The following is an 18263-nucleotide window of genomic DNA, read 5'->3' as shown; positions in this document are numbered from 1 at the left end:
ACAGAATGTGCTGCCTTTGATAAGTTGCTGGTCCTACTGAGAATTTCTAGTCATTGAGCAGCTCTGGTGTGAACGTCTGCGTAAAAATCCACCAAAACCAACAGGGTTGACAAGTGTGCATGACCAAACCACACCAAAAGCCACTGAAAAAATTAGAGCAATAAAACAAGTCTAAATCCAAACCCCAATCCTTGTATTAAACTTCAAAATTATGACCAAATATGTCATAATATTTACAATGTAACATCATACAACGCATTTTCAGTGAAGCGCCAAGGTCCTAGTGTGGCTCCATATTAATACATCTTGTCATAAATAAAGAATATCTATGAAAATTTGCAAAACAATTCACTGATGCATAATCTTACAATAGTCTAATATTTTTAAATAATATGCATTTATCATAGTTACACTACCTTATTTGTACTGATGCACCATTTCACCTGTCACTACATTTGAATCTTAAGTGCAGCTAGCATATAGAGAGTATATCATGTTTGCATAAAAAAGCCTCTATAGTATCTGTTTGGCTAGAAAACATTGACATCATCAATCTAGGTGCAAAATATCCAACCTCTCACCCACACACAGAAGAAAATCAACCTGGGGCAGCAAGTCAAAAACAGCTCGATACTGTGAGAATCTGTGGATCTAAGAAAGTATCAGTTTGGATGATTCATTATATTTTACATTATGTAGTACATTACATGCAGATTTATTTTTTTTTATATATACCTCCTCTGCAAATACAGTCCATCTCTGTCTCTGTTCTATGTACTTTCTTAAATGTACATGTAATTCATTTGGGAACTTAAAGTGAGGTGGAATCCAATCCAAGCACTGGGTTGAACAGTTGAGAATTAAGGTTGTTGTTCAGGGATCTAACGGTGACTCTGGCGGTTCTGGGATTTGAGCCCTGGTCAGTTGCACAGAACCTTAGCTGTTGAATCTAAATCAGACGAGCTCTGTAATAGATTATTTCCTAAGACCTTTTACAGAAAAAAATCTCGCTCCAAAATCTCCCATATGTCTTCAACTGGGTTGAGATCTGGTGAGTGTAAAGGTCATAGCATATGATTTTCATCATCATCAAACTCTTCAGTGAGTCCTCGTGTCCTGTGGATGAGGCGGGGTCATCCAGAAAGAGACTATGCCTATCAGGATAGAAATATTTCATCATTTGATAAAGAAGAACTTTTTGTTTTTGTTTCCTTGTGATTCTGGGCATTGCAGCTTTATCACCATGTTTAAATCTTGCTGTCATGACATATCTGTTGTTGCAGGCGCTTCTGTATCTGTGCGTATGTTGTGTAAGCTGTGTGTCGGACGTGGTGAACGCGGCCTGTTTATCACCGTGGGACTCTTCAGCAGACTTTAATCCTCAGCACATAAGAGATGCATGTGGCGTCATGCGGCGAAGGTGTTAATAGGCTCCGGTTACTCCCACTACACACCCACACATGCAAAGTGCAGGATTAAAAATATACCAGCAGGAAAGAAAACACACAAGTGTTTCCTTATCAGGTTTTCTCTTATACACAGATGAGAAATAACAAGAGAGAAAGCGAGAGAGAGCAGGAGAGAGAGAGAGAGAAAAGACAGGCTCAATGTGTTTGTGTGTTACAGCTTGAGTCTGTGAAGTTTCGAACTGCTGACACTGGGTGACATTTTTCACATTCTTGTCCCATCAGCAGCTCTGCGGCAGTTTCCAAAACCACACACACACCCACGCAGAGCCATACACATGCATGCACACACACACGGCCCAAAAAGATAAGGCGAATGAACAGGAAGGGCCTCTGCTGTAATAAAGCGGCTGCTTTTGTGACCGCAGGAAAATGGAGTTAAAATGGATTTAAATGGGCTCAAATGCCTAATTAGCTGCGTGCGCGTCCTCGGTTAGCAGAGACGAGGCAGGATGATGAGCAAGCATTCTTGCAGCTTTAACATTAACCCAGAGAAACAGCAGGGGCCAAGCTTGAAAGAGGGAGACTGGCGTTTTAGGGCTAATCATGCAATCAGTGACTGAGAGCGCTAATTGGTCTTTGATATGCGTGTTTAGCATATTCATACATGCTCCGGAAAAGCATGTTCAAAGCTGTGAATGAGTGTTTGAGTGTGCTGTTTTGTTGCCTGCAAAGCTGTACGAGTTCCTCAGGACTTCATTGAGATGCAGTGCGTGTACGCAAGAGTTTTCCTGAGTCCACTCTGCTCCCGAGGGTGTCTCCCCTTACGTCTGGTGGCTCACTCGGTCTTAATGAAGCTGTTATAGACTGATTACCTGAGGACACATGCTTACTGAATACTGACTAATCATATCACATGTATCATACAGACTGTGGCACACACCTAAACTTATCATACACACGAGGACATAGGCTCATAGCTGAGGAAATCACCGAGGGCTGTTTGTCAGAATTTTTCACTAGCATCTAGACCAACACCTATAAACACAAGCCCTTGTTTTTAAACCAGAAAAAAATCAGGGAATAGAAAAAGCTGAATGAAGGAGCAGATCATTTTTTCTTTGCTGTCAAATGTAATATGATGGAACAAAAAGGAAGTGACACTTAAAAAAAGAAATAAAAGAAGGACTAATATAATGATATATGAATGAGAAGATGGCAAGCATTGAAATAAACATCTAATAGATCTCTACATTCACTGACCATTTTATTACACCTGGTCATTCATGCAATTATCCAATCAGCCAATTATGTGGCATCAGCACAGTGTGCATTTTGAGATGCTTTTCTGCTCACCCTGGTTGTAAAGAGTGGTTATTTGAGTTACCGCAGCCTTGTTGTCGAAACAGTCGAAACAGTCTGGCCATTTTCCTCTGACCTCTCTTATCAAAAGGCGTTTCCATCCACTGTCGCTCACTGGATGGTTTTTGTTTTACGCACCATTCTGTGTAAACTCTAGAGTCGGTTGTGCGTAAAAATCCCAGGAGATCAGTGGTTTCTGAAACCAGTCCATCTGGCACCAACAACCCCATTGTGATGTTTGAATTAACTATTAATTAATAATGTCATATTTAAAGATTTTGTGATATGATTCAGTGTAGCTTTGTTTTTCTTTCTCAGAGACCCGCTGTCTCATGCTGTAGTGATATATTCCTCTTGAGGAGAAAACTTTGTGTATTTTAACCCACACACTGACAGAAGAAAGAGGAAGTGACATGAAAAGAGAGAAAGGGTGTAAAGGTCAGGTTGGCCTCTGGATGTTTCATACACCTGCTCTCCTGCCTCCTGGGTGTCTGTATGCTTCCAGCCCAAGCCGTGGAATGGTTTTACGCTTTTCTATTAGGGCTTACACCAGTATTGATCCTCAGCATCGCGCAGTAAATCCTGTCCTAACCCTCTGGACTTCAAAGCATTTCTGGGCTTTCTTTTTATTACCTTCATATTTTATCTCACAGTTTAGAATGCTTTTACATATTTTATTGAGCTGTTTTTCTCTTTTGCAGTTGATTGCAGCTAGATCATTCCCAGTAACTAGTGGATAGCAACAATGACCTGATGAAGTGATACTCAAGAGTTGATTAGTTCAGCAAAGTATGCAGTGTACTAATCCAATCAAAAACATGTTTGGATTTGGATTAATTGCTTTTTTCTGCTAAAGTCACAGGAATCTAGTACATCATACACAGTCACTCTAGGAAAAAATTATTGAGTTTTTTTTTTTTATTGAGATTGTGATCACTGTGAATTCCACAGGGTTAAATCCTTAAACTCTGCTTATTATTCCGTTATTCATCTCATTTTTCAGTAAATACAGTGAAACTAATAGGTAAGGTTTGTAGTTCAGCTATGTTTCAATTCTTATAGTGTTTACAGTTCTTGGTGGTTCTGTGCTTTGTTGGCATTTTATTTAGTTACTTTGTCTAAAAAGTGTCCATGTGCATTAAATATTCCACTTTTATAATATTCATTTTTATATTGTGTCTTGAATGTGTTTATTTTATTTCTCATTATATCTCTTCACATCTTTATATTAAATTCATATGCAGAACACTTCAGTATAAGGGGATTACACTTAGACTTTACCGTATAGCTAAATGCATATAAGTAGTGAAAAAGCAGGTATTTAGCATCATTAACAGCTTTAATTAGTGCTTTCTTATTTTTTACACTAATGTTTCCAAGAATGTACTGTATGTGACCTTCAGTGTAAAGTGTTATCAATATTTAATTTGAAAAAAGTATTCAATTTCCCATGTTAATATTTCTTTAATTACCCAAACCCTATCAGGTACTTTTTTTTAGGAGTTTGCAATCAAATACAGCCCTTTACCTGGCCTTATCACCCGAAAGATCTTCATTTACGCTGCCTTGTTAACTTTTTCCTCTCTCTCTCTTTCTCTCTTTCTCTCTCTCTCTCTCTCTCTCTCTCCCTCCCTCCAGGCCATGGAAGACCACGTAGCCTTCCTCATCACTGTGCCCACTACACTGGCCATCTTCCTCACCATCTTCATCCTCGTCTGCATCGAGTCTGTCTTCAAGAAGCTCCTCCGTCTCTTCTCGTTGCTCATCTGGGGCTGCCTGGTTGCCATGGGTTACCTCTTCATGTTCTCCGGAGGGATCGTCTGTCCATGGGACCAGGTGAGACCGGAGAGATGGAGCGACATGCCTTTCTCACTTTATCTGTCGTTACATGCATATCGACATCAAATCAAATCAGAAGTCACGGTTTATCCAGTTGGCTAGTGGATTGAAGTCTTTATTGGTCAGTTTTCACACATGTATTTTCCAGTCACAGTGATTCACGAATTCTAACATATTGTGGATCCATGAGTATAACTAAAGTGGTTCAGGATTACACATTACACATGGCTGCATGTACTATATTACTGTAATTATAAAAACTAAAATCACACTGTTGCTATTTCACTCTCGCTCATGCTCTCAGCCTCTCTGATGCCCCCTCGGTACGCTCTCCGCTCCATACTGCCTCTTCATTTTGCAGCTACTCATTTAGCTGTTACCAGCCCCACATAAGCACCGAACACTTTTAGCTGCACATTTCATCATGCTCGAGTTGCAGTGCATGTTTACGTGGAATTAATAAACTGAAAAAATGAACATTAATTACTATATATAGCTGTAAATTAAGGAGTTTTATTCAGGTGTGAACATGACTCTGAGTGAATGTGACTCATCTAATGGAATGGAGGTGACTTACGGTATATCCGAAATGAATGTCTGTACATGGAGGTACATACACAATGTGATTCTGAATCAGTAGATGAGGAACACTACACAGGAAAACTGTCACCTTCTGCTCTGGATTCTTTTTAGATGCTATAAATCTGTTTTTTTTCCCCCCACACAGGGTCGGTGCACGCAACTCTGGCACTGAGGAGTGAAACACAAAGGCAATACCCAATATCCATACACACAAATCATATACTGTAGCAATCATTACGTGGGCTATAAAAAAAAATCCCTGCAAGATTTCCTGTGTGTGATTTGACACTAAAATAACACACCAAACACTTTTTGACATGGTCACTCAAATACTCTAGGTTCCCAAAAGTCTATCAATGTGCACCGCTTCTTTTTATTTGCATCAGCACATGACACTGGATTTTTTATTTTATTTTTTTTCAGAATCTATTTGCACCATTGTGAAAGTCCTGGCCACACTGTCCTGCTATTAGCACGCTCGAACATGGCACAGAAATAGTGTAACCGAATGACACGTCTTTATTCAGCAACAATAAAGTGTTCCCATGATTAGGGTGCCATTTAGCCCTTTGGTGACAGGCTTTTAAATACATTTACTAATATAGAGGGTTTTTAGCATTGAATTAGCAAATACACAAAATGTGGATATATAGCGTCCATGAAAAAAGTGACCTCATCAGTCAGCTTCACATATCACTGAAAATAAAGAAAAAAGACTGAGAGAACTTTTCTTCTTCTCGTGATCTTCAGGAAACTTGGATACTTCCTGTTAGAACATGAATACATGACTTGTGGAATATTCCAGATATTCCACAGGAGTGAATGTGTTCGGGTAACAGAGTTATGTGAATGTACGTGAACTAAAATGTACATTTTTATGCCTTCACCCACTAGGTGTTATGTCCGAGATTATCCTTAGTGCTCATTCTCAGAAACGAGTGGTTGAATGTTTGTAGGATTTATATAGGGTTATCATTTTAACCAGCAGATGAACTGGTTGGATTTTGGAATTCATCCAAACAGGGTCAAGGTCACAGCAAGGTCAAGTGTCTGAAGTAGTATTTCAACAGTAGCTTCCTCCCCACAAATTGGTCACAAGAAGGATTAGACTTGTTGGCAGTGTAATCATCCTAGTCTGTAAACCTGAAATGTTAAATGGATTCACACATTAATGCAAAACTAAGATTTTTGAAGTATTTTAATGATTATATTTGATGGTGAAGTGTAGTTATAGGGGGCTGGGACTAGCAAAATTGCTATTTTTTGTAGAGGAGTGCTGTAGATTTTAATAAATTGCATCTGAAAAATGCACGTAGGTTATGATGTAATATCAGTGCACACTGCATGAATGAAATCACCCAGTAGCTAAGCTTTGTTGGAAGCTTGCTAGTAATCTTAGCTAGCTGGTTGTTTTGAGTATTTAGCCAAGTCCTCTAAGGTTTAGTAATTAAGACAAAGTACTAGCAAGCTAACTAATGTTAGACTAGCTATTGTGGACATAAAACATTTGTTCACGTTTGCTCACAAATTAGACAACATTAGGCTAACAATTATATTGTGTAATTGAAAGCAGTAGCCAGGTTCAGAATTAGCTAAAGTGAGGCCAAGGCTATGACTGACTCATTTCCTAGCTGTTTTAAACTATTCTGTGATCAATAGGTGAACAGGTGAATATTTTGGTACATTTTACCCTCCTAGATAAAGCATTGCTCTGGGTAATCAGCTTGTTTGACTATAAACAGGCACCAGCTCTTATTATGTGTGACGAGCATTGATTATGATCTTATACCATGGCAGTGTTCTCATTTGAATATAAATTCGAGCCGTTCTTTGGGTGTTATAGATCAGAATTAAAACAGAATGATGCCACATGGTTGTTATCGGTGATGTTAATCTCCATGTGCCACTGTCTTTCAGTGCTACAAGTGCCTTGAATTGGGTTAATGTCCTTTTTAAAACCTGACAGTGTGCAATCTTTTTTTTTTTATGAAGGAGTTTCTTACTCATGATTATATGATGGTTGTTCAGGGAAAGAGTGACGAATCATTCTAATTTTCCAGATGTACTTAAATCAGGTACATCTTTCACATCACATCTAATTTTATCTTTTCATTTGCTTCTCCCCTTCCTCTATTTCTCTCTCTCTCTCTCTCTCTCTCTCTCTCTCTCTGTCTCCCTCTCTCACCCTGCAGGAATATTAATACCTGTTGGTACTGCATTATTAAGAAGCTCCATTAACGTCTTCTCTCACTGCTCCTTTCTCTAACCCTTTATCACCAAACTCACTCTTTTTCTCCTCACTCCATTAAGCACACACTGCATTCAAAGTAAGCCAGCTTCATCAGGTGGCACACTGAAGTGCCGTGGTGCTCACATAGCCCTTAGTGAGCTCTTTAGCTTATCACAGCCGGCACCTGGAAGCTGTGCTTTTTGTTCACAGGGGATATTTACCGCCATTCAAGAGGTTTTAGCATTTATGTTGGAAACGAAATGACATAATGGAAGAAATTGCGACACCTCCGTTGGCAAGTCAGTATGAAGGCAGAAACACAATGGTGAGGCAATTGTGGCTCAGTCAGCTCACCTGAGTGGCCCCAGTTGCCTGTGTGTTTATGCTCAGCAAGGACGAGGACTGAGGTAGAGGTCTAATAATCACAATGACCTCTAGATCCTTTAGACATGAGTTGTTGTTAGTAAGAGTTCGTGGAACAGTCAGAGGTTCATTCGATCTTAATCCTTCTACACTTAGAGCCACTGGTGTTGAGGAAATTCAGAAGAGGCTGTTTATGTAAGCCCAAAATGTTCCTCATTTTCTTTGTTACTTTTTGAAAATTGCTTATAGAGTTCTATTCAGAAGATAATGTTTGAAAGGATAAATATGGATGTTTTACATAAATTCATACTCCAGAATGATGCACAGGCTAAAGAAAATGACTATTTTAAACTGGGGTTATACCTGACCCAAGACTATGAATATGTGTTCAGCATTGTTCAGATACTCATCTGCGAATCTTTCATACATGTGGAAGATTAATTAAGGAATTATGGAGAGACATGCTGTTAAAGGGAAATAATCAACAACAGGGTAGTATAATACAGCCTGACATGATACAACACCAATTTGCCAACACTAACCATTTCTTATGCCTCCACCACTTGGTCATAAATTCTTGTTAGCATGATAATCTCAAGAATGAGTGGTTGAAAGTCTGTAGGATTTAGATGGAATTATCATTGTAACCTGCAGTACACTGTAACCTGAAATACACTATTTGGCCAAAAGTACGTGGACAATTGACCATCACACCCATATGTGTTTCTTCATCAAATTTTTGCTACAAAGTTGGAAGCACACAATTGTATAGGATGTCTTTTTATGCTGTAGCATTGTAATTTCCCTTCACTGGAACTAAGAGGCCCAAACTTGTTCCAGCATGACAATGTCCCTGTGCACAATTCAAGCTCCATGAAGACATGGTTTCCCAAAGTTGGAGTGGAAGAACTCAAGTGTCCTGCACAGAGCCCTGACTTCAACCCCCTGAACACCTTTGGGATGAACTGGAACATCGACTGCACCCCAGACCTCCTCACCAACATCAGTACCTGACCTCACTAATGCTCTTGTGGCTGAATGATCACTAATCCCCACAGCCATGGTCCAAACTCTAGTGGAAAGCCTTCCCAGTAGGTTATTATAACAGTAAAGGAGAGAATAAATCTGGGATGTTCAGAATAGCACATATGTGTGTGATGGTCAGGTGTCTACAAACCTTTGGCCATATAGTGTATTTTTTCTTACCTTATAATAGCTTCTGTCCTGGTTGCCATATAGACATGTTAGATACTCATCAGTGTTCAGAAACCCAAAGCCATTTTCTGGCTATCTAAGATTTTTGCCATCAGTGACAGTCAGTCCATCTGTTAGTCCGTCTTTAGGAAATTCTTCTTCTGTGCAATAAATATAAAACACATCATCAGCTCTGGAATACTTTTCTCTGAGGAGGCAATAGTGGTAGTGGCGCAGTGTAAATGTTAGGCTATTAAACCAATCTCGTTGCAATTAGTGAGAGTGCATTTCTCTCGTCCTGCCCATGAGAGAAATTGACGATGAGAAAGACCATCACGTTGTTTCACATACTTCCTCCGCCATTTACTCTGCTGTTGTAACATTCACAGGCAATACGCTAATTATGGGCAATTGACCTGCCAAATGAACGACGCATACACACGACAGCCATCAAAGTTAAAAGCAAATATGACCCCAGCCTTGCTTGACTTTGATTGACTGCTTGCTACACAAGTTGAGCCATAATCAACCTACAGGCAATACTTCAGCTTTTCATGTTGTCACTCTTCATAATTTCATTGCACCAGCAAAGATGACAGGACCTAGGTGTGCAGACCACAGCTCTGTGCTGTAGGAAACATTTACTCCAGGCAGCTCATCTCCATTAGAGTCACTTAGAGAAAGCTGAAGGGCTTTTTCATGTTGTTTTAAAAAAGAGGCCATAATCAAACCCTTTAATCAACAGAAGCATGGAAAGTGGATCCGACCCACTGTACTCCAATCAGTCAGGAACAAAGCTGAACATGTAAACATACACAAACCCCAAAGGCCCTTTTTACTTCTTTCAGTTAGAATAATTCTCTAATCAATGCATCCCCTTACAGTGGCATTAGATCATTATATACAAGGTGTGAAAGATTGATAGGCAGCAGTGGAAAGGATGGAAAGAAAGAGAGAGGGAAGAAGTGTTAAAATTCTAATTCTTCTTATGGTTGCCTTCTGGCTTTTATTCCTTACTTATTTACATTAGGTTTGGTCACATTTTTAATATTTGGGATAATTTGATCAGAAAAATTACATTCAGTATGATTTTAAAGAAGTGCCTACTTTATTTCTGTTTGCACCATTGGGCACAGCGACCGTTTATCCTCCAGATCACACACACATTAGAGAGTGTTTATCATTATCATAACTCTTCCCTTCAGACTGAGCAGCTAATGATCTTATGCTTCATAAACTTCCTTAATAACGAACTGATTTTCCAATAATCCTCCACGATTTACACATTTCAAATGTTTACATTCTAAATCTCCGAAATCTCCTAAATCTCCTAAATCTTCTAAATCAGTCAGTAATGTTCTGAAAGCAGACGATATATCCACACTGTGTCCACACCTTTCCAAGATCTGATCTCAGTCTTTCTTAGAAACATTACTGATCCATTGTGCATTTATATCTATAATAAGAACTGTATTTTACAACTGACACTACTATTCTTCTTCAACTCTCATTACTCTCTTCTTCTCAGACCAAAAATAGGACGCTTCACAGTCAGACACTTTTATCTCTGATTAAGTTTCATAACACTCCTCAGGCCTTCATTAATAATGAGCTAAAATTATACTCATTCTTTTAATATTTGATGACATTACTAGACAGAATTCATGATATTTTGAGACGGCGATCTTCCCATCTACTCTGATTAATGTCTTTCAGTACATTTACACCAACTGATCATCGTCTAGAGAGGAACTGAATGTGTGAATGTTTATATCAGATATAAAATGCTGTTGCACTGAGGAATTACCCTAGTCCATGTGTTTTATATTTAATGAATACTTTTCCATATGTGAAAACATTCATGGCTAATATTACAGCTCTAAAGTTGAAAAACTGCTGTAATATTTTACACAGTCTGCACAAGGACTTAGATTAGATGAGTCATATTTTAACACATTCACCTCGGGGCAAAAAAAAAAATGAGCCAAGTATCTTTTTACCGCAAAGATACAACTTCATGTTAATTCACCTAACAGAACTTCTGAACAGCCTGTCTGTCATCCGTGTGAGGCCATTAACTCCCCAAAGACTCGATTAACACACACACTGCTTTCTTTCTTTCTTTCTTTCTCTTAATTTTCATAGGAAATGAATGATGCTTCAGTCTTTAATTGTTTGTTATAGTTTTCTATTTAAAAAGAGAAAAATTTCATGCACCTTCTATCTATCTATCTATCTATCTATATTTTATAGCAAATTACTTACTTCATTCTTTACTTGTTTATAATTTTTATTTATTTCTCTTTTAAATTTCTTTCTTTCTTTCTTTCTCTTAGTTTTATGGGAAAATACATGTTGCTTCAGTCTTTATTTGTTTGTTATTTTTTCTATTTAACAAAAAAACAAAATTGTATGCAACTTTTATTTTTTTGTTTGTTTGTTTGTTCATCTTAATTTTATAGGAAATGATGGTTGCTTCCATCTTCACTTGTTTCTTAACTTTATATTTATTTCTATTTCATTAAAAAGACGTTTCTTTCTTTCTTTCTTTCTTTCTTTCTTCCTTCCTTCCTTCCCCTTAAGTTTAATCCTGAACATTTACACTTCAAAGTTTTAAGAGGTTTTAAAAATAGTTTTACAGTGTATACATTTTTATTTTTTACATTATAACATATTTCAAGCTGTCTTTTACTTCTCCATCATTTTCAGCTTCCTGTATGCATATTGTTTTCTTACTCTATCTCTTGGTGATATTTTATACAGTCATTGCAGGAGATTGCGTTAGGTGAGTCAGAAACCGTACTGCCTGCCATTCCACAGGAATAATGGAAGGGACCTCTATTTTCAAACAACATCTATTTTTCTGTAACTTTCGTATATCAATAAGCACAGTGTGTGTCTCAATAAGGCGAGCTCTCAATAATGAGACTGTCTCTGCATCTCAGTTTATTGATTTACTGCACTGTGCATTTGGCAGATGATCAAACCTGGTTTATTTGTGCTCCTCCTGATGGCTCATCATTTCCCTATTCAGTAAAAACTCTAAATAAATAACCAGAGCCATGCCTGTGCTAGCGATACTGAGTGAATCAGTGAAGGATGGGCCCAGTCAAAAGAGGTGATTATAGCAGAAGCAGCTGAATTGGGTCGTCACTCTCCATCTCTCTCGCCCAAAAAGACAGGCTGAAATTGGCCGTGCGTTTCAATTCAAAGCGGGAGATTATGCATTGCACCCAGCTAACCTTGAGATGAAGTCCTGTGTTCTAACTGCAACAAAATGGCAATGATGACTGGGTTTATGAGCGGTCAGTGTGGCAATGTGCCCAAGATTCATGTATCAGTTGTTCAGGAAAGTTCTGCTCCAGCATTGTTTTGTAATCTGGAGAAAGGCAGCAGGTGCATCTTTCCTGCGTGAAGCATGTGTGAGCTTTCAGCATCTACCACCCAGTGCAAACAACTACAGCAAAACAACCAGTGTAAAAAGACAGCAAATAGGATTCACTTCAAAGTTGTGTGTATAGAGGCTTTAATTTTTAAAGTCACCGCATTTGAAACCTAGAAGAGCCTTTGACTTCCTTTCTGACCGTGTGACAGTGAATGCCTGAAGGTGCTCAGGAAAATGATATTTTTGATTCGTTTGCCATTTTGTTTAGTTTCACACATAATTAAATAACCAAAAAGCAAAAAAAAACATTGGTTGAGCAGTGTGTAGGGCTGAAAACATACCTTTATTATCTGATCAGAAATACAGCGACTGAAAAACAAACTATCTTTTACCAAGTGTGTGTAGAAATCACAAAAATCACAGAGCACGGAGAACAATGGAGATGATGCTCAATAAATTACTAGATAATTATATAAATAATGAGGTTATCGCATTTATTTCCTCTTTTTGTTCACATTTCTGCAGCGCTCAGTTTGTGTCAAAGGACAGACGGTAGTTTGCTCTACTTCCTGCAGTCAAGTCGATTCAGAGTTGAATCACTTTCTCACTGTAATAGAATCAAGACTACCTCGCTCACACAATCATAGACTGGTTGTTTTGGTCTGCACTCAAGTTAGATTTTTTTGCATAAGCCAACAGCACAAATAGGGAACACAAGGGTTCAATTCAAACAGACTAACACTGCATATGTGAAAGCATCTTCATGCTTGCTTTTGGATAATCGCACCTGGATGATTTGTAGATTGGTAGATTTATACCTAAGAACTGCTGCTGTAATCATAAAGACTGTCCTGTGCACATTCCAGGACTCTTATTCAACATACACTATATTACCAAAAGTATTCGGTCACCTGCCTTGACTCACATATGAACTTCAGTGCCATCCCATTCCTAACCCATAGGGTGCAATATGATGTCGGTCCACCTTTTGCAGCTATTACAGCTTCAACTCTTCTGGGAAGGCTGTCCACAAGGTTGAGGAGTGTGTTTATAGGAATTTTTGACCATTCTTCCAAAAGCGCATTGGTGAGGTCACACACTGATGTTGGTCGAGAAGGCCTGGCTCTCAGTCTCCGCTCTAATTCATCGCAAAGGTGTTCTGTCGGGTTCAGGTCAGGACTCTGTGCAGGCCAGTCAAGTTCATCCACACCAGACTCTGTCATCCATGTCTTTATGGACCTTGCTTTGTGCACTGGTGCACAGTCATGTTGGAAGAGGAAGGGGCCCGCTCCAAACTGTTCCCACAAGGTTGGGAGCATGGAATTGTCCAAAATGTTTTGGTATCCTGAAGCATTCAAAGTTCCTTTCACTGGAACTAAGGGGCCAAGCCCAACTCCTGAAAAACAACCACACACCATAATTCCTCCTCCACCAAATTTCACACTCGGCACAATGCAGTCCGAAATGTACCGTTCTCCTGGCAACCTCCAAACCCAGACTCATCCATCAGATTGCCAGATGGAAAAGCGTGATTCCTCACTCCAGAGAACGCGTCTCCACTGCTCTAGAGTCCAGTGGCGGCGTGCTTTACACCACTGCATCCGACGCTTTGCATTGCACTTGGTGATGTGTGGCTTGGATGCAGCTGCTCGGCCATGGAAACCCATTCCATGAAGCTCTCTGCGTACTGTACTTGGGCTAATCTGAAGGTCACATGAAGTTTGGAGCTCTGTAGCAATTGACTGTGAAGAAAGTCGACGACCTCTTTGCACTATGCGCTTCAGCATCCGCTGACCCCTCTCCGTCAGTTTACGTGGCCTACCACTTCGTGGCTGAGTTGCTGTTGTTCCCAAACTCTTCCATTTTGTTATGATACAGCTGACAGTTGACTGTGGAATATTTAGGAGCGAGGAAATTTCACGACTGGATTTGTTGCACAGGTGGCATCCTATGACAGTTCCACGCTGGAATTCACTGAGCTCCTGAGAGCGGCCCATTCTTTCACAAATGTTTGTAAAAACAGTCTGCATGCCTAAGTGCTTGATTTTATACACCTGTGGCCAGGCCAAGTGATTAGGACACCTGATTCTGATCATTTGGATGGGTGACCGAATACTTTTGGTAATATAGTGTATATGTTCATACTGTCCATGATTTCAACACACTTAGTACTGTTTGTCTTTATAGAAAAAGAATAATGATGTATAATCTGCTGTCACCCAGAAGAGGATGGGCTCCATTTTGAATCTCTCAAAGTTTCTACCTCATGTTGTTTCAGGGAGTTTTTCCTCACTGCTGTCACCTCTGGTTTGCTCATTAGGGATCTAAATCTACATCCAGATTTCTGTAAAGCTGGAAAAGTCTATACACATAGTGTACGTCTTATACACATAAACATAAATGAGTTGAATTACTGTGACTGTTTGCACCAATAATCACATCCTCTTCGGGGTATCTGCAATTTTATTTTATCAATATACCTATCAAACCTCAAGGGGAAATGGGAAAGTTTATATTACAAACTTTAATCTCTCTCTCTCTCTCTCTCTCTCTCTCCCCTCTGCTCCATTGCAGGTCTCTTTCTTTCTGTTCATAGTGTTTGTGGTTTACACCATGCTACCCTTCTCCATGCGGGACGCCATCATCGCCAGCATCCTCACATCCTCCTCCCACACTCTGGTCCTCAGCGTCTGCCTCTCAAACACAACACGGCATGCCGAGCCACTCGTCTGGCAGGTGAGCCTTTTTGTTTGTGTGGGGTTTTTTTGGTCTGTGTGTTGCAAGCGTCCTTTCTTGGCTATTTTTGTTCATTGGACAGCAACACAGATGCAAGCAGGGGAAAGTTGGAAATAGGACATAGTTTGGCCTATAAAACTCAAAAAAGGCACAGAGAGCGGTTTCTGCTTCAGTGAAGTGCTGTGTGTTGTTTTATATATTATGCTATGATCCTGGAAACTCATTTTTTATCTTACTGTGTGTATAAATGGGACGACCATAAAAAGTGACTTTGCTGCAAAGCTGCCATGGTTCATTGTGCTCTTGACTGCAGTTTGCAGGCATGCTGCTTTCACCGTACATAACCCTCTTGACACAGTTTATCATTCTACTTGTTATTGTGTTTATATAGAACAAGGAAGTTGGCAATTTACTGTAAGAAGAGACCTCCATTAAAGCTCATCTACATAAATAGCCTTCATTTCCTACCCATGTGTTACACACACAATTTAGAGATGCCTACAACACATCTTTCAACTGAGGGAGGAAACCCCCAAAGCACGGGGAGAACACACAAGTTCCATACACACAGGGCAGAGGCAGGAATCAAACCCCCAACCCTGCAGGTGTGAGGCAACCATACTAACCACTGAGCCACCATGCCCCCTAATACTGTAATTATCTCACTACATAACAACATTTTTCTCAATTAAAAGAAAGCACATAAATGAATGAAATGAATATGGATGAGATACAATAAAATGGTCTTGTCTTTGTTGTAGAGTCGGCATTGTGATGTGGCATCATGCATTGGGCATGTTTCCCCGGATGAGGCCTGTCTGCCAGAACCGAGCGCAGGCCAGACGGCTTCCCCTGCTTTATAACACACTGCGTCTGTTTCACAGCACCTCACAGACACGGAGAAACCCTGAGGCATGACATACTCCAGCCCATTTCAGCCTGAGCTCTACATACATGTCCTGATGTTCTAGCCAACTTTATCATCACACCATCCGGACACAGCCAATTCGAGAATTATTGGCACTGGGATCATCAAACGGTGGCCCACTTATTCTAACACGATTTTCCAGTTACATAAAAATGATGTATCTGCAAGAAAAAAATGTATGACTGGGGTGCAAAAATGGCATTCTGTGATATATCCAGTTTTGCTCATTTTCCTGAAGCGTGCCTCTGAAAAGCAAGAACATATCAGCACATGTATGTACAACACATAAAAATGTCCCTTCACATTTCCAGAGAATTGCACCATGCAGTGAGCAAATGAGAGCTTTTTGGAAAATGATTGTTTTAACCAGAGGTTAATCACCAGCCCAGTTACCATAGCAACTCGGCCTGCGCGATTCAACAAGAACGAACCACCGGTTCTCCATTAAGCTCAAAACGGCACGCTGCACTTTATTTCTTTATTAAGAGCCCTTTATGTCGTGTCAACCCTGCCTTGAAAGTGAACAAAATCCTCGTGGTGCGTTTGGTCCATTTACTCCCACTTTTATTTGTGAGGAACTGCCATGTGCCTGTTCTCACGCTGTTTTAGCTGATTAGTCAGTCAGTCACTCTGCTCTTCTATTGAAAGAAGCCATTTTTAGATTAATTGGTCTCAGCTAACGATGATTTTGCACTTGTATTTTTTACCTTGTGGGCTGCAATATTTTTCACATCTCTCTCTGTGGTAAGCTTCATTATTGTTAAAATAACTAATTAGAGAGTGTCCTCTCTCTTCTAATGCACTTCTACAATGGTCCCAAAGACACTTTGATCTTTCACCTCCTGTTTTCTAGAAGACTTCACAAAAAAAATGAACAGATTCTGAGCTTCTGTTTTTAGCCCCTAAAACTCAAGATGGAAGATATGGCTTTATGCACTGTATGGATGCAGTCCTGAGCCTGATGAGCACTAGTGATGAGTCAGCAGTGTGATTCTAGGAGCGTGTGATTTCTAATTAAGCCAGCTCTCCTCACTGGCCTGGATCTGTCTTCTGTCTTTAACAGCCACCGATCAGTAATTACAGCTAGCAGACTGACTTATTAAAGGAGTTCTGCCGTGACTGATAAACACACTGTTTTTCTTTAGTAAGGGTGTTCCTAAGAAGCCAGAGGCCTCATTGCCAGGAAAGACCTGATTACACACTAAATATCACCTGGTCTTTTACCAGTCTTTAACTGTCCAGTTTCGGTGAGTCTGTGTCCTCTGTAGCCTCCGATTCCTGTTCTTGGCTGACAGGAGTGGAACCTGATGTGGTCTTCTCCTGTGCTTTTCTGCAAGGTTTGACATGTTTAGCATTGTGAGATGCTTTTCAGCTCACCACGGTTGTAAAGTGGTTGAGTTACTGTAGCCTTCCTGGCCATTCTCTTCCGATCTCTATCATCAACAAGGCATTTCTGCCCACAGAACTGATGCTCACTGGATGTTTTTTTTTTTTTTTAACCACTCTATGTATACTCTAGAGACTGTTGTCTGTCTTACAGTTCAAATTCTTGGTGATCAGGATGTATACGCTAGAGGTCTTCACGGGTCCACTTGGATCCGAAAACCCGAGGTTCGACCCGAGAACCGAGCGGGTTCGGGTCCAAAACTTCGACAAGTGCCTCGGACACGGATCAGGTTCGGTATTAGTTGCCTCAGGTCTTGGGTAATTTAAAATAAATGTGCTTTTTCCAAATGGACCCGATCAGACCTGATCCCTTTAACGGAGTGTCTATTTACAATAAACAATTGAAATTGGCAATTTAAAGCCGAAATCAGAAATAACTTGTATCCAACAGACAGGCAAAACTATAAAGTAATAACAAATAAGTAAATAAATAAATGAAAGTAATGGAGCAGCGGCCAAATCAGTCAGCAGAACAGGTGGATTTTTATCCTGACTGACTGCAGGGCTGCAGGCTGTGCACACGTCAATGCTGTTTACGTTCAGGTCCAGTCGAGTTCGAAAATAAATGCCATCGGGTCGGGTCGGACTCGGGTCTAATTTCATCGGGTCTGTCTCGGGTCGGGTTTTTCTTTTAAAAAATGTATTTATGCACGTCGGGTTTGGGTAAGAAGTGATTCTGGTCGATTCGGGTCAGGTATGGATTTTAGGACCCGAGAAGACCTCTAGTATACGCCCTGCTAGTTCATCAATCAAACAGTTAAAGAAGAAGATTGCAGAGAAAGAGAAAGAAAT

General features: G+C 39.9%; 1 protein-coding gene across 1 annotated transcript in view; it reads left to right on the top strand.

Annotated features, from left to right (window-relative positions):
* Nucleotides 1-18263, top strand: part of adcy2b (adenylate cyclase 2b (brain)) — a 57750-nt gene that overhangs the window by 3133 nt on the left and 36354 nt on the right. The window contains exons 2-3 of the mRNA XM_026942257.3: nt 4407-4604; nt 14936-15097. Of these exons, the coding sequence (XP_026798058.2) occupies nt 4407-4604; nt 14936-15097 (360 nt within the window). The remainder of the gene's footprint in view (nt 1-4406; nt 4605-14935; nt 15098-18263) is intronic.

The sequence above is a fragment of the Pangasianodon hypophthalmus genome, chromosome 29 (genome assembly GCF_027358585.1).
Source record: "Pangasianodon hypophthalmus isolate fPanHyp1 chromosome 29, fPanHyp1.pri, whole genome shotgun sequence".
Classification (NCBI taxonomy): Eukaryota; Metazoa; Chordata; class Actinopteri; order Siluriformes; family Pangasiidae; genus Pangasianodon; species Pangasianodon hypophthalmus.
This window is presented reverse-complemented; position numbering and strand designations above follow the sequence as displayed.